The 20,497-nt window shown below is 41.5% G+C and overlaps 1 protein-coding gene across 3 annotated transcripts in view; it reads right to left on the bottom strand.

Annotated features, from left to right (window-relative positions):
• Positions 1-19,315, bottom strand: part of efr3a (EFR3 homolog A (S. cerevisiae)) — a 97,775-nt gene extending 78,460 nt beyond the window's left edge. For 2 of the 3 annotated variants that reach the window (XM_078397323.1, XM_078397325.1), the window contains exons 1-3: positions 19,181-19,315; positions 17,665-17,752; positions 1,006-1,143 (exon numbers count right to left, since the gene is read on the bottom strand). In XM_078397323.1, coding sequence (XP_078253449.1) covers positions 1,006-1,096 — 91 coding nt within the window. In that variant the 5' untranslated portion in view covers positions 1,097-1,143; positions 17,665-17,752; positions 19,181-19,315. The remainder of the gene's footprint in view (positions 1-1,005; positions 1,144-17,664; positions 17,753-19,180) is intronic. The other variant, XM_078397326.1, reaches the window with a different exon arrangement.
• Between the last annotated feature and the right edge of the window lie 1,182 nt (positions 19,316-20,497).

Raw genomic sequence — 20,497 nt, 5'->3', positions numbered from 1 at the left:
TCCACAGCCCTGCCTCCGGTACAGAAAGTTACACGCTGATACACATGTTTTCAGAAAGAATAAGGAAACTACAAGCAAATTATGTCACCAAGTGGGATCAAAAGGTAAAGAAATCAATTAAATGAACAATGCAGGACATGTAGGCCATAGAAAACAAAGCAGTTAGGTTCATTGAAATGAACAAATGTTGAACATGTAGAACTTTGGGAATGCTACCACTTACAGTATTGTAGTCAACTCTGTGAAATGTTGGAGGTGGAATAGTACAATGACACTAGAAATACAATATTTATCCTGTCAAATTCACTGAGCTCTCTCATCTCCAAAGAGAAGGATGGTCAATAGCTATACAAACAGGATGTCAACACTGGGAATACGAATGGCTTGACAAAAGTCTAATAATTTGGTAAAGAGACATGCAAAATTAAAGTTATTTTCCTGCAGAGGAGGTCAGGATGAGGAGCCATAAATATACTCACCAAGTAATGGGAATTCAAGAAAAGCATCTTTACCCAATTATTTGGACTCATAACCATGGGCAGTTACGACAAATAGTGTAGGTGTTTGATTAATTGAAAAGGTACGAGGAGGTTCATATGGGGCACGCATCAGTGTGGAACAGATGAATTGTTTCCGCTGCAAATACTATGTAAACATTAAATACAGAACTATCTGTTTTACAATACAAAATAGGGCATCTACTAAAAGTTATCTAGGTCTGCGTTGGACTCTCTAAACATTTGGTAATACATCAGTAAATTTTTGAGGAACAAAATAACTTTTGTAGTTTCTCTGGAGTTTCTGAACTTGAAGAGCAACACACTGCAGTCCATAGTACACTGAATATTTCTTTCCTGCATCATAAGAAAGTCTATAAAATGTTATAAACTAATCTAGAAGTTATTGATCATTGAAAACGGAGGACAATAAACTTAACTCCAAGAAAATACATTACATTCTTCCAGACAAAAAATAAAACAGATAATATACTTTATTCTAACTTACCACAGGACAGCAAGGGTCTTGGTTCCCACCCAGTGTTAAACCTGTAGACTTGTTCAGGTTCAGCTCTTGGTACCTGAATATACCTTCGCATCCTGAGCACTCTGCAGCTTCAGATTTAAGACTTAGATTTCACTGCACCTACAGAATTGTATACCCATAATCAGACAGATGATCTTTGGATTCCATTTACAGTAACACTAGACGAATTGATATCAAATAGACTAGCTACTAATTAAAATCAAGGATAGTCAATAGCTATACAAACAGGATGTCAACACTGGGAATACGAGATTTAAAAAAGTTATAGTGATTAGCTTTTACATTAGAAGAGCTAATGTACTCAGCACCAGAATAATACAAATCATTCGGTCCAGTATGACATCAACCGAAATTTCAAAATGAATAAAAGGTTTCTGATTTAATTACATTTTATGTATATATTTCATCAAATGGTGAAATTTTATTTTAAAATTTAACAGAATTTGAATGGACTAATTAAACAAATCTTGTAGTCTCAGCCACCTAGGAAATTAAATGCCAGCAATGTTATTCCCTGAACAACCATAAACTATTTACCATTTCATGATCTCTAGATAAAAAAGAAATGGCAACATACTCCTCTGGTATAATTAAAGATTAACTGGAATAGATTGGAAGGCATGCATGGTGAATTGCAGGGAATAATAAAATCCATCCACTAAAGATAAAGCAATTTAGCATGGGTTTTACATTAATATTGTGCATTTAAAATCAACGGAGGAAATACATGAAATATAACATTTATGCACAAGACAAAAACAAGATCTTACAAAAGCACGCCAAGAATTAGTTAATGGAGTTTCATAGATGTATCATAAAGTTCATAAATCACTTCAAAACCAATCGACATGATTAGAGGTAGGAATTCTTCAAAATGTTTATTTTTAGTGAAGAAAGATAAATGTGTAACTTGTGTGCCAGGATAATAGAGAGCAACTTGGACATAAAGAGCAAATATAGTTCAATAGATCAGATGTGTAGATAACTAAAACCATTGTGAACCAATCATTTTAATAGGTCTGTAACATGCAAAAAGAAATCAAGTCATACTGATTTACCTTCGATTTAAACCAGCATTTGCAGTTTTTTTCCTAACCAAGTCCTACTTTGTTAAAAAGTAAATGCATTTCTTTGAAGAAATGTTAACATAGATTATGACAACATCATGGAAACTCATTTGTACAATTATCAAGTGATTAGAGTTAAGATTTAATAGGTGAAATAGTTCAATTATCGAAATGAACTGAGCCTCAGAATAAGCAAGCATTAACAAATTTATAAAATGTATTAATTTATAAAATAAGGAATTGGGCTCTTGCTGGTATTTGGTAGCATTAGTGTTGAAAGTACTATTAGGGGCGGGGTTTGTTCATCCACATTGCGGAATTATGATCATCTTAGGCAAGAGAAGACAAATTAATGTCAGTACCAAGGACAATATACATGATTAGTTTGAAAACATCTTTCTTTAATACATAGAACATAGAACAGTACAGCACAGGAAAGAATGAACGAGAAGCATGTTGCAAAATCTTTATATTAATTATTTTCATAAACTAATAATTTCGTTTTAAAGTGAGGCAATCTGCATGTAAATTATTGCTACGGCTCAAAAGTAAACAACTATGTTTATAATACTGGAAATGGGAGATGCAAATTTACCTATTTTTTTTGCCAAAGTGCCTACGTCAATAAATTTAACGGAACTAAGCAAATTTAAAAGTCAGATTGTTCCTGTCTGCACAACAAAGATTTTTAAGTGCATACTCAGAAGGGTCCTGACCTGAAACACTGCCTATCTATTCCCTCCACAGGTGCTGCCTGAACTACTGAGTTACTCCAGCACTTTGCGTTTTGCTCAAGATTACAGCTTCTGCAGTTCCTTGAGACTCTACTCTAATACAATACCCTTTCTTGTGCAGAACAGTCTGTTTTACAGGAGAATGATCATTTTGATCAGTTACTGCAAGTACAGGCTCCCCGACCTATGTAACGGTTACTTTCCATGAACCTTTATGCAACTCCGTCCGATGTTACACAAGTTGGAATAACCATCCCCATCCCCTGCCCGAAATAACTCATCCGCAGCGTCCTGCTGCCTCCAGGGCACTTTCTGCAGCACGCGGCCTTCTGGGTAAGCACTGCCAGCTTGTTTCCGATGTAAACTTGAGTGATTGTACAGTGTTGTGGAAATTGCAAACTGACTTGATTGCACGAGGGACTGAGTACAGAATTGCTTACGTAAGTGTGAGTTTATGTAAGTCGCCTATCACACAAATCGGAGAATGCCAGTGGCTATCATGCCAGTCCAAGCCATACAAGTCACAAGTTTTGATTTAAGTACCAGCATTGCCCACCTTGGCTACAGCAATTAATGTGACCAATGTACAATCAAGACACTTACTGCCTTTTTACATTAACAATTTTGTTTAAAACATTAATTTACTTAAAAATTTAGATCCTACTATATCAAACTAGTTGAAATGCGAGCACTGCAAAGTTAAAATATAATGACATCTACGCCACAAACACCCCCAACTCACTTCAAAAATACGTCAATGAGTGTTCATGGAGATTTACACCAGCATTTATATCAATTAAACATGATCAATCGCACCAAAGGGTTCGTTTCTGAATTGATAATGACCAAACAAAAAGAGAACAGGTTCATGCTCATCATCTTCAATTCCTACATTGGCCATGTCCAATGTGCAACCAACCCTAAACAGGATTTGAACTTGTCAGTGCAAAGCCAAGTTAGTTCTGAACTACTTCCCTGCCAATTATTTCATCTTTCTCCCCAAACGTTGACCTGGCTGATAAAGACTGCATGCAATCTCATACTTCTGTCTGGTGCCCAATTCAAGACCCAAAACCTTTCCATTTCAGAAGAGAAAGCGTACTTCTGTCCTCGCAAAATTCTCCAACTCTTCCGTTGCCTTCACTCTTTAACTTAATTTAATCTTCAAATCTGCTTTGTGTAGGAAGGAACTGCAGGTGCTGGTTTAAACCGAAGATAGACACAAAGTGTTGGAGTAACTCAGCAGGACAGACAGCATCTCTGGAGAGAAGGAATGGGTGACGTTTCGGGTCGAGACCCTTCTTCAGTCTGATGTCAGGGGAGAGGGAGATACATAGATCAGGAAGAGTAAGGTGTAAAAATAGAACAAAGTGAATGAAGCACAAGGAACTTGTAGAATAGATCATTGTTAGCTGGGAGAAAGTAACAACAACAAAGCAAACAGAGATAAAATATAGTCGGAGACAGTAGGACTGGTCGGAGAACTGGTAAGGGGAGGAATGGAGAGAGGAAAAGCAAAGGTTACTTGAAGTTAGAGAAGTCAATGTTCATACCGCAGGGGCTTAAGTTGCCCAAGCGAAATATGAAATGCTGTTCCTCCAATTTGCGCTGGACCTCACTGACAATGGAGGAGGCCTAGGACAGCTTTTACAAGTTCAAAACCCATTTTAGTCTTAAAATTCCAACTCGTCAAAAACCCTGTCCAAAATTCAGTCTGAAGGGTTCCAAGGTGAAAAGTCAACCGTGCATTCTCTCCACAGATGTTGCCTGACCTAATGAGTTACTCCAGCACGTTGTGCTTTGCTCAAGACACCAGCATTTGCAGTTTCGTGTGTCTCCATATAAAACACAGCCGTACATCTAATTCAAAAATAAGAAGTCTGAAGAAGGGTCTCGACCCGAAACGTCACCCATTCCTTCTCTCCCGAGATGCTGCCTGACCTGCTGAGTTACTCCAGCATTTTGTGAATAAATCAATTTGTACCAGCATCTGCAGTTATTTTCTTATACATATAATTCAAAAATAATCTGTAGATTCATGGTTTCATCATTATTAAATTGTTTTGGCTTAGTTAGCATATCAACTCTCATTATCTTCACAATTTATGCCTCCCAATTTCAATTCTTACCATAATATCCTTTTCTCTCAAAAAAAAGTTTATTCAAACCTTGTACATTTGACACTGTATCTTGGTGTCCCAGTACTTCAACATTGCAAAATATGACAAAATTATTTTTCAATTTAATTTACTGTTGCATAATACAGTATGAGCAGAGAATTATAATTTTGGCAGTGCTGGTCAAAGGATAAATGGTGAACGCTCATTTCCCCTTTTGCACCATTTTGTTAATTCACTTAAGTAATTTAAGATCCATGTCTTCAAATATATTTTGCCTCCTAAGCCATGTCCTCTTTCAATTCGATTTAAGTTTTTTTCCCCCCACTACCTCCAATCTTTTAATACGTGCAGTATATACCTGAGTATTTGTATTGAATACCAGTCGTTTTATCGTATTATACTCCATATCATACAAGTCTAAGATTATTTGTTCGTCTAATGAAATCAGTAGAAAAGTGAACTGGTGCACTCACCACCAATGCCGCCTGATTTGCTGTATATTTTCAATATTTTCTGTTTGTATATCTGATTTTCAGGGTACATGGTATTTTGGTTCTTTATTATTTGAATTATTAGAATTGAGATCAATTGTAGTTCTATAAAAAATAATATTCTACTGGAAAATTTACCTTACTTTGCAGCCACTATCCAACCAAGACCAAAGCCAAACCAACCGCACACCGATTCACTTATTTTCCATGTGCTCATTGAAAACATATCCTCTCAGAGTTTTTCCTCACTTTCATTACTGCACTTTCCTGACATTTAGCATCAGTACAAATATTCACTACTCTCTGGAAGAAGCAATTCTTCTCACTTTTGTTCAGAATGACCAAACACTTGTTTTGAAACAGTTACGCCTATTTTCAGATACCCAAGGGAAACATGAAATTCACATCTCATGGCCTGTAAAAATTCTGTAAATTTCAATTAGACGATCTCTTGCGGATATAGCCCCAGACCCTATAAAACCATCATTTATAGGTTAACACTGACACCCGAGGAGTCGATCTAGTGAACATTCATAGTATATCCTTGCCAAGTAGGAGAACAGACCAGTGCATAATATTCCATTTCCAATTCCATGTACAATTGCAGTCAGCTATCTCCATTATACTCAAATCCTCTTGTAATACTGTTTGCTTTCTGATCGCGTGCTGTACCTGCATATTAGGTTGTGTAATAAAATATAATGCAAGTTCATAAGGTCATAAGTAATAGGAGCAGAATTAGGCCATTCAGCCCATCAAGTCTACTCCACCATTCAATCATGGCGAATCTAACTCTCCCTCCTAACCCCATTATCCTGCCTTCTCCCCATAACCCCTGACACCTGAACTAATCAAGAATCTATCTCTGCCTTAAAAATATCCATTGACTTGGCCTCCATAGCCTTCTGTGGCAAAGAATTCCACAGATTCACCACCCTCTTGACTAAAGAAATTCCTTCTCATCTTCCTAAAGGAACGTCCTTTAATTCTGAGGCTATGACCTCTAGTCCTAGACTCTCCCACTTGTGGAAACATCCTCTCCACATCCACTCTATCCAAGCCTTTCACTATTCGGTACATTTCAATGAGGTTCCCCCTCATTCTTCTAAACTCCAGCAAGTACAGGCCCAGTGCCGTCAAAAGCTCATCATAAGTTAACCCACTCATTCTTGGAGTGGTTTCAGGAATTCAGATCAATAAATGGAGAAAGAGCATATTGAAGAGTATGAGCAACTTTATTTATTAAAGCAAATACAGGAGAATTATTAATAAAGCAACAAGTCTCACTAATACAAGAACGGGTTTCAAAACTAGCTATCCCCCTTGTGCCAAAATAACGCAAGTTATTTGTCATATCATATAGCCAAGCTAGTCTCAAATGTCTCTGGGAAGGCAAATGTTTATCTTAATGACCCCGTAGGTGGTCTCATGATTCACCTGTCCCTCCAAGTCAGCCTAAGCATTCTTCCAACACACCTAGTTGTTTACCTGAGCAAGGTTTGACATGCGTTGCTACTAATTTCGCTATCAACTCCATTTTAGCTGACATAATCTATTTAACCCTGACATTTTCAGATTGTGATCCCTGTACAAACATACCCAACTTCATTTGATCACAAACACCTTTCAGTCACTCATCATTTATATACACAAGGTGTCGAAGATAGACACAGAAAGCTGGAGAACTCAGCAGGACAGACAGCATCTCTGGAGAGAAGGAATGGGTGACGTTTCGGGTCGACCCGTCTTCAGACGGTCTGAAGAAGGGTCTCAACCAGAAAGGTCACCCATCCCTTTTCTGAGTTACCACAGCTTTTTGTGTCTATCTTCCGTTCAAACCAGCATCTGCAGTTCCTTCCTACATATTTATATACACAACCTGTTTTTGTTTACTCGCAAAGTGAATAACCTCATATTCTTCCATATTAGTTCACCATCTGTCACATTCTATATATTACACTTGAAGAAGGGTCTTGACCCAAAACGTCATCCATTCCTTCTCTCCAGCAATGCTGCCTGCCCCGCTGAGTTACTCCAGCATTTAGTGTCAATCTTGATTCACTGATCCAATTTACTGATAGAGATTATGGGCAGCTGGGGCTACATCCCACTCTTCATAGATCCTTTTTTGGATTTGGAGGCTGTTTATTTCGGCACCTGCAGTTCCTTGCGTCTACATTTTCCTTCCTTTCTCTTCTTGATTTCAAAGGTACTTTAAAAATGTGGCATCTAGTCCATGCTCTGAAATACCAACATCCATTTAAATAGTCATTATTTTTGATATTGTTACATTTTGGATCTCAAAATGTTTCTCAGGACTCGGGTTATGACATCTAGTTACATATATGTGAACATGCAAAACTGTGATCAACACCTTCAGCCACATTCGGGCTACTCTAGGCTATTATTATACCTTATACTTCATTACATCACATCTATTACTCTACCTCGTGAACATGGAAAACAAAAATAAACCCAGGCCAATCAGGGCAGAAAATCAACTGCTGTTTGTTTTAATCCCTTTGGCAATTCCACAAGTAGTAGCACAGGAAATCAACATTAACTGTTCGTGTGACTAACCTGTTTTCTACTTGATAGTACCCGAGGATAGAACACGCAATCCAGTTTAGCATTATATGCCTCACCTTTGGCCCTGCCAATTTACTCAGTTGAAATTACTAGTTTGATATAAATGTAATTTGGCCCTTATGCTATCCAATAAATATTAATAAATTGCCACTAGCTGCATGTTAAACCACAATTCAAGACACATAACCCATTCTGCCTATCAAGACTACAAATATTTCAACCTAAGAATTAATCTAGTGACCTGTCTCTGTAGCCTTTGAAGTCTCAATGTCCCAGTTACAGATGAAAACTAAAACAGATGGTGTAATACAATGAAGGGCAAACCGAGATTCCCTACACAGTTTACATTTCTATGCTTCATTGAACATCAAGTGATTTGAGTTAACCAGAGGTCATAGCAGATAGACAATTGCTAATCTTTTTTCTTTAAAATCCTGAATAACCAAATGCTATGTTTTCAGTTACAATACATTCTGCTTGAACCCCAACCTTTACTTAGTAAAGCTACACAGCAACAGACATTTTAAATTTGATCTAAAAAAAATCACGTTGTTTCCATGATCTAAATTCTACCCCTATCATTATAGTCAATACAGCTTTTTTTAAAAAACAATGTACTGTACATCTGCTCACTATAATAATAAGATTTTGTATCACTAATCTGGAGTTTAAAACGGAAGGATAAGTCATTTCACATCTGTAATCAGTATTTGAAGAGAAAAATTAGCCATTGGCAACAAAATACTTACAACTTCAACTAGATAACTTTGAATTTATATGATGAGAAACTGATAAACAAATCATTGAGTATTGAAGCATGATCGTGTACAAAGGATACATATTGGTGGAATAATAAGGAATGGTTTTGTTTATTCAAGTTAAAGTATTAAGCTGCAGCTCTGGACAGCACAGTGGCACAGCTGGCAGAGCTGCTGCCTCACAGTGCCAGAGACCCGGGTTCGATCCTGACCTCTGGTGTTGTCTGTGCGGAATTTGCACATTCTCCCTGCAACCGCGTGGGTTTCCTCCAGGTTCTCCGGTTTCCACGCACATCCAAAAGGCGTGCAGGTCTGTGGGTTAATTGGCCTCGGTAAATTGCCACTAGTATGTATGGAGTGGGAAAGTGGGATAACGTAGAACATTCATACAGTGAATGGGTGATCGATGATCAGAATGGACCAGGTCTAATTCCATGCTGCATCTCCAAACAGAAGTATTGGGTAATTAACTTATTTATTTTATTATAATGCAGTATTTTAAGTGGGAGCAAAATAGAAGCAACACCATAACAAAGATACCGCAGGTATCTTAAGGTCCACTTAAATTATTTATGTTAAAAACACCAGCAGTAAAAGTGATCTGGATTACTTGTGAATACCTACATAGTAGGATATGCATTAGATTTATACACCAGGATGCAATTAAATTCCTTGTCTCATGCAACTCAGAGTAAATGGTATACCTACAGTAACGAAGAATACAATAAGTACAAAATAGCTTTGTTTTAGTTTTGCTTATTTTTGTCACGTATACCAAGGTAGATTATGAAGCTTTTGTTTGCATGCTATCCAGTCAAGCTGTCCACAGTGCACACAGAGGATAAAGGGTACAACATTCAGTGCAAGATAAAGACTGATTAAAATGAGTTCAAAGGTCTCCAGTTAGAAGAATGGTGCAAGATTATATTGTAATCTGAAGTGGTTCCAAAAAAAATCCGGAAGAATAATGGTATAATCGAATGAGGAAGAGTTAAGAATGGCAACACCTCCAGGAAGGGGCGTGAAAGAGGCAATTGCAACAGTAGCAACCTGACCTAGGTGTACTTATTGACAGTAAGACACAATGTTATTTCCAATACACAAAGACCAATAATTCTGGCCTAGACACTATTTCTTCCCCAAGATTTTGACTATTCGCACCCCACTTCTTTCATTCCTATCAGATATTTGAACTTTAAATCAGATTTGTGATCCATAGGGTACAAAGACAATTATCGAGGTATTCAATGTCAAAAGACTCAAAAAGTATTTTTTAATTGAATTCTAACTTGCTATGTCTCATAGCTCATATAGAGTAATCCATTTGCCACTATACTGACTCATATCCTTCGGTATGTATTATTACAACACATCCAAGATAAAATCGTCCACTTGACTGGAATGATAACATGCATTTCTCTCCAAAGCCAGTGGACATGGCTTGTGTATACCATCTGTACTTTGTTAAGGCTTATGAAATGTGAAAGAAAATTAATTTATCTCCTCCTTTAGTCAAAATGTTATTGTACGTTATACGGCTAAAGACAACTCATCATGATTTCTCCTGTGTTAGCTTTTCCCAAACATAACATTTCAAATGGAGGAGTTTAATATCAAATTGTTCCTCATGGTACAAGTACAGGTCACAGCTACCAACTAGTAAAGTAGTTTCTTTGTTCTGAAGTAGCTACAAAATGTTTGCAAAAAATACATGGCATTTGTCTTCTCAAAAATTGAAATTTATGCCAAAAACTAAACAAAATTTATCTCAAAAATCACCCATGTAATAATTGTAACTAAATGCATCCATTGGATTAACTCACTTACACCAATGCTTTCACTTCCATTTGAATCCTCAAATCACTCTAAAATACATGGCTCGAATATATCTGCACAGCCATGATTTGGATAGTTTAAAGGTAGGTGCTGCTGTTGCAGTGTGCATAAATTTCACAGCTAACCAAATACCTTCAGTAAAATTCTATTAAATCTTCATCTGACGCTATTGCTAACATTTTAACGTTAAATTTTATAACTTCATTTTTAAATAGTTTTTCAATATTTCTCAATGTTATTGATGTGCTCTGAGCAGGCCAGCTTGGCTTCGTTAACAATCAAACCTATAAAAGCTTTTCTCCCCAATAGTTCTTCCCATTTCTTTTCTCTGCAAGCAAACTGCGTGTGATAACAGTGACAACAAACGGCTTTGCTACGGCGGTTTTATGATCTGCATTCCCACAGCGGATTCACTCAAAAGTTATTTGCAAATAGCAGATAGATAAGCACCCCGAGTGCTGGCAGGCAATTTACCATGGACCCAAACTTCCAACTGTTTTATAAATTGTGTTAATAATGTATATGATTAACACATTAAAGAATTAACACATTAAGTTGTATTTGTTAAGAAATTAATCCATAATTACCAGTTTTTGTGTTATTGATAAATTAGTAAAAGAGTATCAATTGGTTTATTTTCAATTAATTAGAAAATAGTTTATTGGCACATGCACAATGCTGTGTTTTTAATGGTTTCGTTATCTTAATAAATGTTGTTTTTGAATATTATTTGGAAATGTTTTGGTAAAGTAGAATTACTTTTTACTGCAGTCATATATTGCTTTGCTTACCACACGCTGAACACAAATTTGATCCAATGAGAATATGTATCTGGGTTCAGGTATTGCTGAATCTGTATTTTTGTGAAGGGACTCTTGTTATAGTATTTAAACCCATAATATTAGAAAAAAAGATCAGCAAATATTATAGTGAGGAATGGGTGAAAAATGTCAAGAAAGAGCTTCACTCGGATGCGAAAATGTAGGAATTAAAACAATACTGTATCCTCATGGATGCCAACTATGCCTCCTGGATGACACTAAGAGAGACTCCAATTGAAAGAAATAAGAGCTCAGCAATTCTAATGAAAGGTATCATAAAGATGAAGGTTGTAATAGAACGAGTTGCTGAGAATAGCCCAGGTTGATTGGCAGTTCCACAGTAAACAGTGGAGACAACCCTCGTGTTATAGCGATTCGAGGAAAATAAATTTGCCCTTACAGAATTCACAAATTGTTGCCCCAAAAAAATTTGACATACGGAATAAAATTTGCTCACAGAATTAGTGAACAAATATAAATCAAAAATTTTGAGCTCGCAATTTTTGACGCATGCGCAGATAGCAAGGTTTTGCCTTACTGAAAATTGTGGCATAGACTATTTTCGAGGAAATAACATGGGGGTTGTTTGTATAACATACACAAAACAAACTGGAAACAGGAAATGGAAAACAAATGAAGAAACCAATTAAGAAAACTTGTTGTTATCATCTAATTTTTTTGACTCCTTTGCCACTGCCTCAAGTTTTGGTGCAACATGTTGTCCTAGGAGTTTAAAGCAGATTATAATGCAAGGTAGTTCCAACATTCAGAAGGATGTGCAGGGTTGCAGACACAGAAGATAGAAGGTGCTTTAAATTAAAGCACAATGCTCAAGGTGAACAAGGAAGGAAAATGTCAAGTCTTCACTATGTTGGCTTGTACATCTTGCAAATGAGGACGATCAGGAGCCAATGCAGATCAGTCAGCAAGCACAGCCACAATGTATAAACAGCATCTGATGAGAGTTTAGATACGGGCAGCAACTCTTGCTGAAAAGGAAAGTGCTGCACACAAGATTTGACACCCCGTTGAAAAGGTTTTTTTCTCCTCTCAGTTTTAAATGGCCTCCCCTTTATTCTTATACTGTGGCCCCTGGTTCTGGATTCCCGCAACTTTGGGAACATTTTTCCTGCATCTAGCTTGTTCAGTAGTCCTTTTATAAATTATCAAAAACTTTTTCACCCAGAGTTGTGAATTTGTGGAATTCTCTGCCACAGAAGGCAGTGGAGGCCAATTCACTGGATGAATTTAGATATAGCTCTTGGGGCTAGCGGAATCAAGGGGTATGGGGAGAAGGCAGGCACGGGTTACTGATTGTGGATGATCAGCCATGATCACAATGAAGGAGATGGCTTGAAGGGCCGAATGGCCGCCTCCTGCACCTATTTTCTATGTTTCTATGTTGTAGACAATGAATGTGGTGAACTTCAAAGGTCATCTTTTGGCTAGAAGCTTCAGTCCTGATAGCAGAATACAATTAGTTTAGTTTTGAGACACAGCGCGGAAACAAGCCCTTTGGCCCACTGATTCCACGCCGACCAGCGATCCCCGCACACTAACACTATCCTACACACAGTAGGGACATTGTACAAATTTACCTAGCCAATTAACCTGCAAACATGTACGTCTTTGGAGTGTGGGAGGAAACCAGAGATCCCGGAAAAAACCCATGCAGGTCATGGTACAACGCACAGACAGCACCCGTGGTCAGGATTGAACCTGGGTCTCTGGCACTGTAAGGCAGCAGCTATACTGCTAAGCTACCGTGCCACCCATTTAATTGCCCAAAAATATTAAACAATGCTTTTTTAAAACAATTTAAAAGCAAAATGTTTATTTGTCAAAAGAAGCATTCTCATTTAGATGTATTAGAGGTGACTGAACAGCGTTTTACTCCTCCCGACAGGAATATGTCACAACCATCAAAAACTACTCTACCCATTATCACTATACAAAGCAAGTGGAAAATACAAATGCAAACAAAGAAACAAATTGAACATTTGCAATGAAGAAATGCCATTTCAAATCATTCTGGCAAGCATTCCTACGAATAGCAACTAATAATGACATGACAGCTTACATTTACAGCATACCAAAAAATTAACCTTCCAAGTTCAAGCACAGCCCTTTCATTTAGCATAGTTTCAGGTAGGAATCACTTTGAACATAGCAATTTAAAGTGAAACGAGTTAAATTGTTATTTAATATGGACGACAAAATAAAACGATTTAGTTCTGAGGCTTCGGAGACAAAGTAACAACAAAGCTCCTGAACTCTGCTTCATTTTAATCTGACTGCAGAACACAGTTTTTAAAAGAACATGCTTAATAATGAATAGACCTTTTTATTTGTGTGAAAAAGCAGGTTGAACAAGCAAGACAACCAGGATGTAATGCTGAGGCTTTATAAGGCACTGGTCAGACCACATTAGTATTGTGAGCAGTTTTGAGCCCCAAATATGAGGATGTGCTGGCGTTGGAGAGGGTCCAGAGGAGGTTGTGAGAATGATGCAGGATGATTGAGTTAACGTATGATGAGCGTTTGACGGCACTGGCACTATTTTCACTGGAGTTTACAAGGATGAGGGGAGGATCTCATTGAACAACGAATACTGAAAGACCTCGATAGTGAATGTGGAGAAGATGCTTCCACTCGAGAGTCTAGAACTAGAGGGCATAGCCTCAGAATAAAGGGACGTACCTTTAGACAGATAAGAAAGAATTTCTCTAGTCAGAGGGCGGTGAATCTGTGGGATTCATTGCCACAGATGGCCGTGGAGGCCAAGTCATTTGGGTATTTTAAAGACAGAGATTGACAGATACTTGGTTAGTAAAGGTGTCAAGAGTTATGCAGAGAAGGCAGGGGAATGGAGTTGAGGGGACAGATAGATCAGCCATGATTGAATAGCGGAGTAGACTTGATGGGCCGAATTGCCGACATCTGCTCCTAAGACATAAACTTATGACCTTTTACTCCATTTTAAATTTTTTTTGTCTATTTCATTTGCAAAGAATAAATTGAAAAGGAAAATCCTGACTCTGCATCTCTCTCCGTGGTCACTGCCTGAGCACACTGAGTGCTTAGGCATTCTCCTTTTTGTCCCCCAACTGTTAGCCTGGTATCATTCGTGGCAAATGCCACTGTTGTTCAGTGCCATTAGGATCAAAACATCTCTGTACTGCTGAGGCACAACCATATTCTCCACTTTCCCCATTATTGGATAGAAGACAACAGTATTCCTCTGCACTCTGAGATTGTACAAATCTAGTAATACATCCTATATAGTTCAGGCAATCCTCAGTTAAGCTATTTTTTTATCATGGACTAATATTCAGTTGAACACCAACAATACTTTTGTAACTTTACATCCGAGAACAATTTATACACAATATTAGCATTGCATGTACACAACATTGAAGTATCAAACAACAGAAAGTTCTGACACCACTGCATACTTGAACAAAAAACAAATGGTTTGTGATAAAATTGGACAAAAATGTTGATGGGTGGCTAGGAAAAACTGGTTGAGTTGCAGACTGTGAAGAGGCTGTCAAAAGATACAGCAGAATATAGATCAGTTACAGATATTGATGTTGAGTCGTAGAGACAGAGCATAGTAACAGGCCCTTCGGCCAACTGACCCAAGCAGCCCCATCTAAGCTAGTCCCATTTAACTGGTCATAAGTTACAAGTGATAGGAGTAGAATTAGGCCATTCGGCCAATCAAGTCTACCGCCATTCAATCATGGCTGATCTATCTCCCTCCTAACCTCATTCTCCTGCTTTCTCCCCATAACCTCTGAAACCAGTACCAATCCGGAATCCATCTATCTCTGCCTTAAAAATATCATCTGACTTGGCCTCCACAGCCTACTGTGGCAAAGAATTCCACAGATTCACCACCCTCTGAATATAGAAATTTCTCCTAATCTCCTTCCTAAAAGAACGCCCTTTAATTCTGAGGCTATGATCTATGGTCCTCAACTCTCCCACTAGTGGAAACATCATCTCCACATCCACTCTATCCAAGCCCTTCGCTGTTCTGTATGTTTCAATGAGACCCCCCCCCCCCCTCATTCTTCTGAACTGCATGGACTGCATTTGGCTCATACCCCTCTAAACCTTTCCTATCTATGTAGCTGTCCAAATGTGCTTTAAATTTTGTTATTGTACCTGCCTCAACTACTACCGCTGGCAGATCACTTCATAGACCCACTGCCCTTTGGGCGAAAAACTTGCCACTCAGTTTCTTATTAAATCTTTCCCCATTCACCTTAAACCTCTGCCCTCCAGTTCTTGATTCTTTCTCGCCAGGAAAAAGATATGCATTCACCCTATCTATTCCCCTCATGATTTTATACACCTCTACAAGATCACTCCTTAGCCTCCTGTACTCCAAGGAATAAAGTCCTAGCCTGCCAACCTCTCCATGTAGCTCATGTCTTCAAGTCTGGCAACATCTTCCTAAATCTCTGCACTCTTTCAACCTTAATAGCATCTTTCCAAAGCAGGGTGAACAAAAGCGAACACAATGCTCCAAGTGCGGCCTCACCAAAATCTTATACAAAGGTAATATAATGTCTCGTGTGTAAGAAGGAACTGCAGACCCTGGTTTAAACTGAAGAGACACACAAAAGGCTGGAGTAACTCAGCGGGACAGGCAGCATCTCTGGAGAGAAGGAATGGGTGACATTTCGGGCCGAGACCCATTTTCAAAATTAAAATAATGTCTCAGCTTCTATACTCAATTCCTTAATTGATGAAAGGCCAACATGCCAAAAGCCTTCTTATGTACCTGCAATGCCACTTTCAGGGAACTATGTTCTTGCGCTCCTAGATCTCGCTACTCTACCACACTACCCAGATAGAGCTTATGTGGGCAAATGCAAGTTACTGCACTTTGGGAGGTCAAATGCAAGGGAAAACAACACAGTTAACACCAGGACTCTCAGCAACATTAATGTACCGAGGGACATCAGTCCCCAGCTCCCACAAAAGTAGCAAGACTAGTAGATGGAGTTGTAAAGAAGGCATATGGTATGGTTGCCTTCATCGGTCAGGATATTACATATAGGTGTTATGTAGTCACGTTGTAGCTTTATAGGACTTCGATTAAGCCACATTTGGAGTACTGCATGCAGTTCTGGTTGTCCCATTACAGAAAGAATGTGGAGACTTTCGATAGGTTTTTCAGGATGCTGCCTGGATTAGGAGGTGTTAGCTACAAGGCGAGGTCAGGCAAATGTGGATTGCTTTCTTCAAGAGTTTCAGAGGCTGAGGGGAGACCTGATAAAAGTTTATTAAATAATAATAGGTATAGACAGAGTTAAGAGTCATAATCTGTTTTTCCTCTGCGTGGAAATGTCAAATACCAGAGGGCATGCCTTGAAGGCCAGAGGATGAAAGATTAAAGGAAATGTATGGGCCAGGTTTTCCACCCAGGTTTTCCATCAACACCCATGTGTCGATGCCTGGAATGCAGTGTCACTAGTAACAGATACAAGAATGGTGTTTAAGAGGCTTTTAGATTGGCACATATGCAGGGAATGGAGAGATATGGATCATGAAGTGATTAGTTTAATTTGGCATCATGTTTAACATGGGCCGAAGGGGCCCGTTGCTGTGTTATACAATTCTATATTCCATGAACTCAGCAGGTCAAGTGGCATCTGTGTGGGCAGATGGATGGTTCACATTTGGGATCTTGATGCAGGGTCTCAACCCAAAAGGTCAATCATTCATCCACTTCCATAGTTTTGCCTGACCCATTGAGCTCCTGCAGCAATTTAGCTTTTACTCCAGATTATAGGAGCCTCATATCTCCACTGTACATATATTACTATAAACATGTCAAAATTACTTTAAGCTCTTTAAAAAATGTTAATTTACTATAAACATGGTAAGCGGACATTACTTTTAAAAGCAACAGTACCAGATACAATCTGCAATATATTGTAAAATACTGACACGGATTGTTATTCCTTACTGCATCTATACATACAATATTAATAGTCAATGAGGTAAAATAGTAAACTGCAAATCTGGTTTTAATAATGCCCGAGTATTAAAGCCTTGAACACAGGCCAATCACCTACTATTCACAATAAAGGTTCACAAAAGATATGGAGAAGTACAGAAGATATGGATGTGGAGAAATGTTTTCTCTGTGACATCGGAGAGCGGTAGAGCTGTTCCTATTTTTACCTGCTGGCATCCTGGGTCTTGGCAACCATGCACTCCTTCCGTCGATCCAGGAGAGTTACTTGAGGTGTCTAATGAATCATTTCATCACCTGGAAACCACAAGAAGTCAAGCATTAATAATAAGAACCAGCACTTCCCGCAAACAACCTTGCTTGACTCTAATATGTTGGAAGGAACTGAAGATGCTGATTTACACCGGAGAGGGACACAAAATGCTGGAGTAAGTCAGGGAGTCAGGCAACATCTCTGGAGAGAAGGAATGGGAGATGTTTTGGGTCAAGACCCTTCTTCAGAATGAGAATTAGGGCGAGAAGAAGACGAAGATATGTGGAAGGGTAAAGTTTGAACACGCCAGATCAAAGCAGATGCTAATCAGGGAAATGTAGAATGGATGATTTGTAGCTGAGGGCTAAACTCCACTCCCCTACCCTCAGTTTTCTTCACCACTTGGATCAGTGGGGACAAGCCTGCTTTGGTCAATGGTAGGTAGATAGACACAGGTGGTAGGTAGATAGACACAGGTGGTAGGTAGATAGACACAGGTGACCCACCCCCTCCAGGGACAGACAGGTGAGGTGCAACGTTTTGAAGATTGACACGCTGGAATGTCCTCCCCGATGGTAACAGGGTGGGTGCAACCCCAAGTGCCACCAGTGGCCCAGCCCAGCCCAGCCAGGCGAGGATGCCTCTGGCAGTCCCAGGCCAGGGGTTCGGCAAGGGGGAGGGGGGGAGGGTTGGGCAAGGGGGGGGGTGGGCAAGGGGGAGGGGGGGAGGGTTGGGCAAGGGGAGGGTTGGGCAAGGGGGGGGTGGGCAAGGGGGTGGGGTGGGCAAGGGGGGTTGGGCAGGGGGGGGTGGGCAAGGGGAGGGGGGGTTGGGCAAGGGGGGGGTTGGCCAGGGGGGGTTGGGCAGGGGGGGGAGGGGTTGGGCAGGGGGGGGGTTGGGCAGGGGGGGGGGGGGGGGTTGGGCAGGGGGGGGGGGGTTGGGCAAGGGGGGGTTGGGCAAGGGGGGGTTGGGCAGGGGGGTTGGGCAAGGGGGGAGGGGTTGGGGGGCAGGGATTGGGCAAGGGGGGGTTGGGGGGCAGGGGGGTGGTTGGGCAAGGGGGGAGGGGTTGGGGGGCAAGGGGGGGTTGGGCAAGGGGGGAGGGGTTGGGGGGCAGGGGGGGTTGGGCAAGGGGGGGGGGGCAGGGGGGGTTGGGCAAGGGGGGGGTTGGGCAGGGGGGGGTTGGGCAAGGGGGGGGTTGGGCAGGGGGGGGGTTGGGCAAGGGGGGAGGGGTTGGGGGGCAGGGATTGGGCAAGGGGGGGTTGGGGGGCAGGGGGGTGGTTGGGCAAGGGGGGAGGGGTTGGGGGGCAGGGGGGTGGTTGGGCAAGTGGGGGGGGGGGGGCAGGGGGGGATGTCCACCCTTTTCGTCTCACACACCGCCGGGGCCTAGCGTCCCACCGCCGCCCACAGCCTCACCCGAGCCCCGTCACGCAGCGCAGCGCAGCGCAGCGCAGTGCAGCCCCCATCCTCCCCTTTACCTCCTGACTCCGCGCTGCTTTATTAATCTTCAGCCTTCTTCTTCTTCCTCCCCCCTCTTTCAAATAATATTTCACTGCAGCTTTTTCGGAGCGAAGGGGATAAATACTTCCGGCGGTCGGCAGGGAGGGAGGGAGGGAGGGAGCTTCGGAGCTTCCTTCCTTCCTCTGACGGCCGTCACTGTGGGCGGGACCAGGACCAGGACCAGGACCAGGACCAGGACCAGGACCAGGACCAGGACCAGGACCAGGACCAGGACCAGGACCAGGACCAGGACACCAGGACCAGGACACCAGGAACAGGACACCAGGAACAGGACACCAGGACCAGGACACCAGGACCAGGACACCAGGACCAGGACACCAGGACCAGGACACCAGGACCAGGACACCAGGACCAGGACCAGGACACCAGGACCAGGACACCAGGACCAGGACACCAGGACCAGGACCAGGACACCAGGACAGGACCAGGACCAGGACACCAGGACCAGGACCAGGACCAGGACCCCAGGACCAGGACACCAGGACCAGGACACCAGGACCAGGACCAGGACACCAGGACAGGACCAGGACCAGGACACCAGGACAGGACCAGGACCAGGACACCAGGACCAGGACCAGGACCAGGACCCCAGGACCAGGACCACAGGACCAGGACCACAGGACCAGGACCACAGGACCAGGACCACAGGACCAGGACCACAGGACCAGGACCACAGGACCAGGACACCAGGACCAGGACACCAGGACCAGGACACCAGGACCAGGACACCAGGACCAGGACCAGGACACCAGGACCAGGACCAGGACCAGGACCAGGACACCAGGACCAGGACCCCAGGACCAGGACCACAGGACCAGGACCACAGGACCAGGACCACAGGACCAGGACCACATGACCAGGACCACAGGACCAGGACCACAGGACCAGGACCACAGGACCAGGACCACAGGACCAGGACCACAGGACCAGGACCACAGGACCAGGACCAGGACCACTTTGGTCCTTTTGCTCGGTTGCCTTCCTTCTCCACTGTTTGTTTTGTTGTACCTTAGAAGTTCATCGATTCTGTGAGAGGGATGGGCGGGATCAAGTTGTCCCAAGGAAGGCCAGACCCACCCAACAGAGTCCTTCCAACTTGTCCCCATGTAGAAAAGGTTTGTGCAGGAATACAAAATGCACCTCTGACTGACTGTGCCTAAGTCAGGCAGGCAGATGTACATGGATGGCATTGAAACCCCCTGCCCTGGGAGAAGAGGAGATGGTTGGTCCACCGGATAGAAACATAGAAAATAGGTGCAGGAGTAGGCCATTCG

Source organism: Rhinoraja longicauda, chromosome 4 (assembly GCF_053455715.1).
Source record: "Rhinoraja longicauda isolate Sanriku21f chromosome 4, sRhiLon1.1, whole genome shotgun sequence".
In the NCBI taxonomy this organism is placed as follows: Eukaryota; Metazoa; Chordata; class Chondrichthyes; order Rajiformes; family Arhynchobatidae; genus Rhinoraja; species Rhinoraja longicauda.
This window is presented reverse-complemented; position numbering and strand designations above follow the sequence as displayed.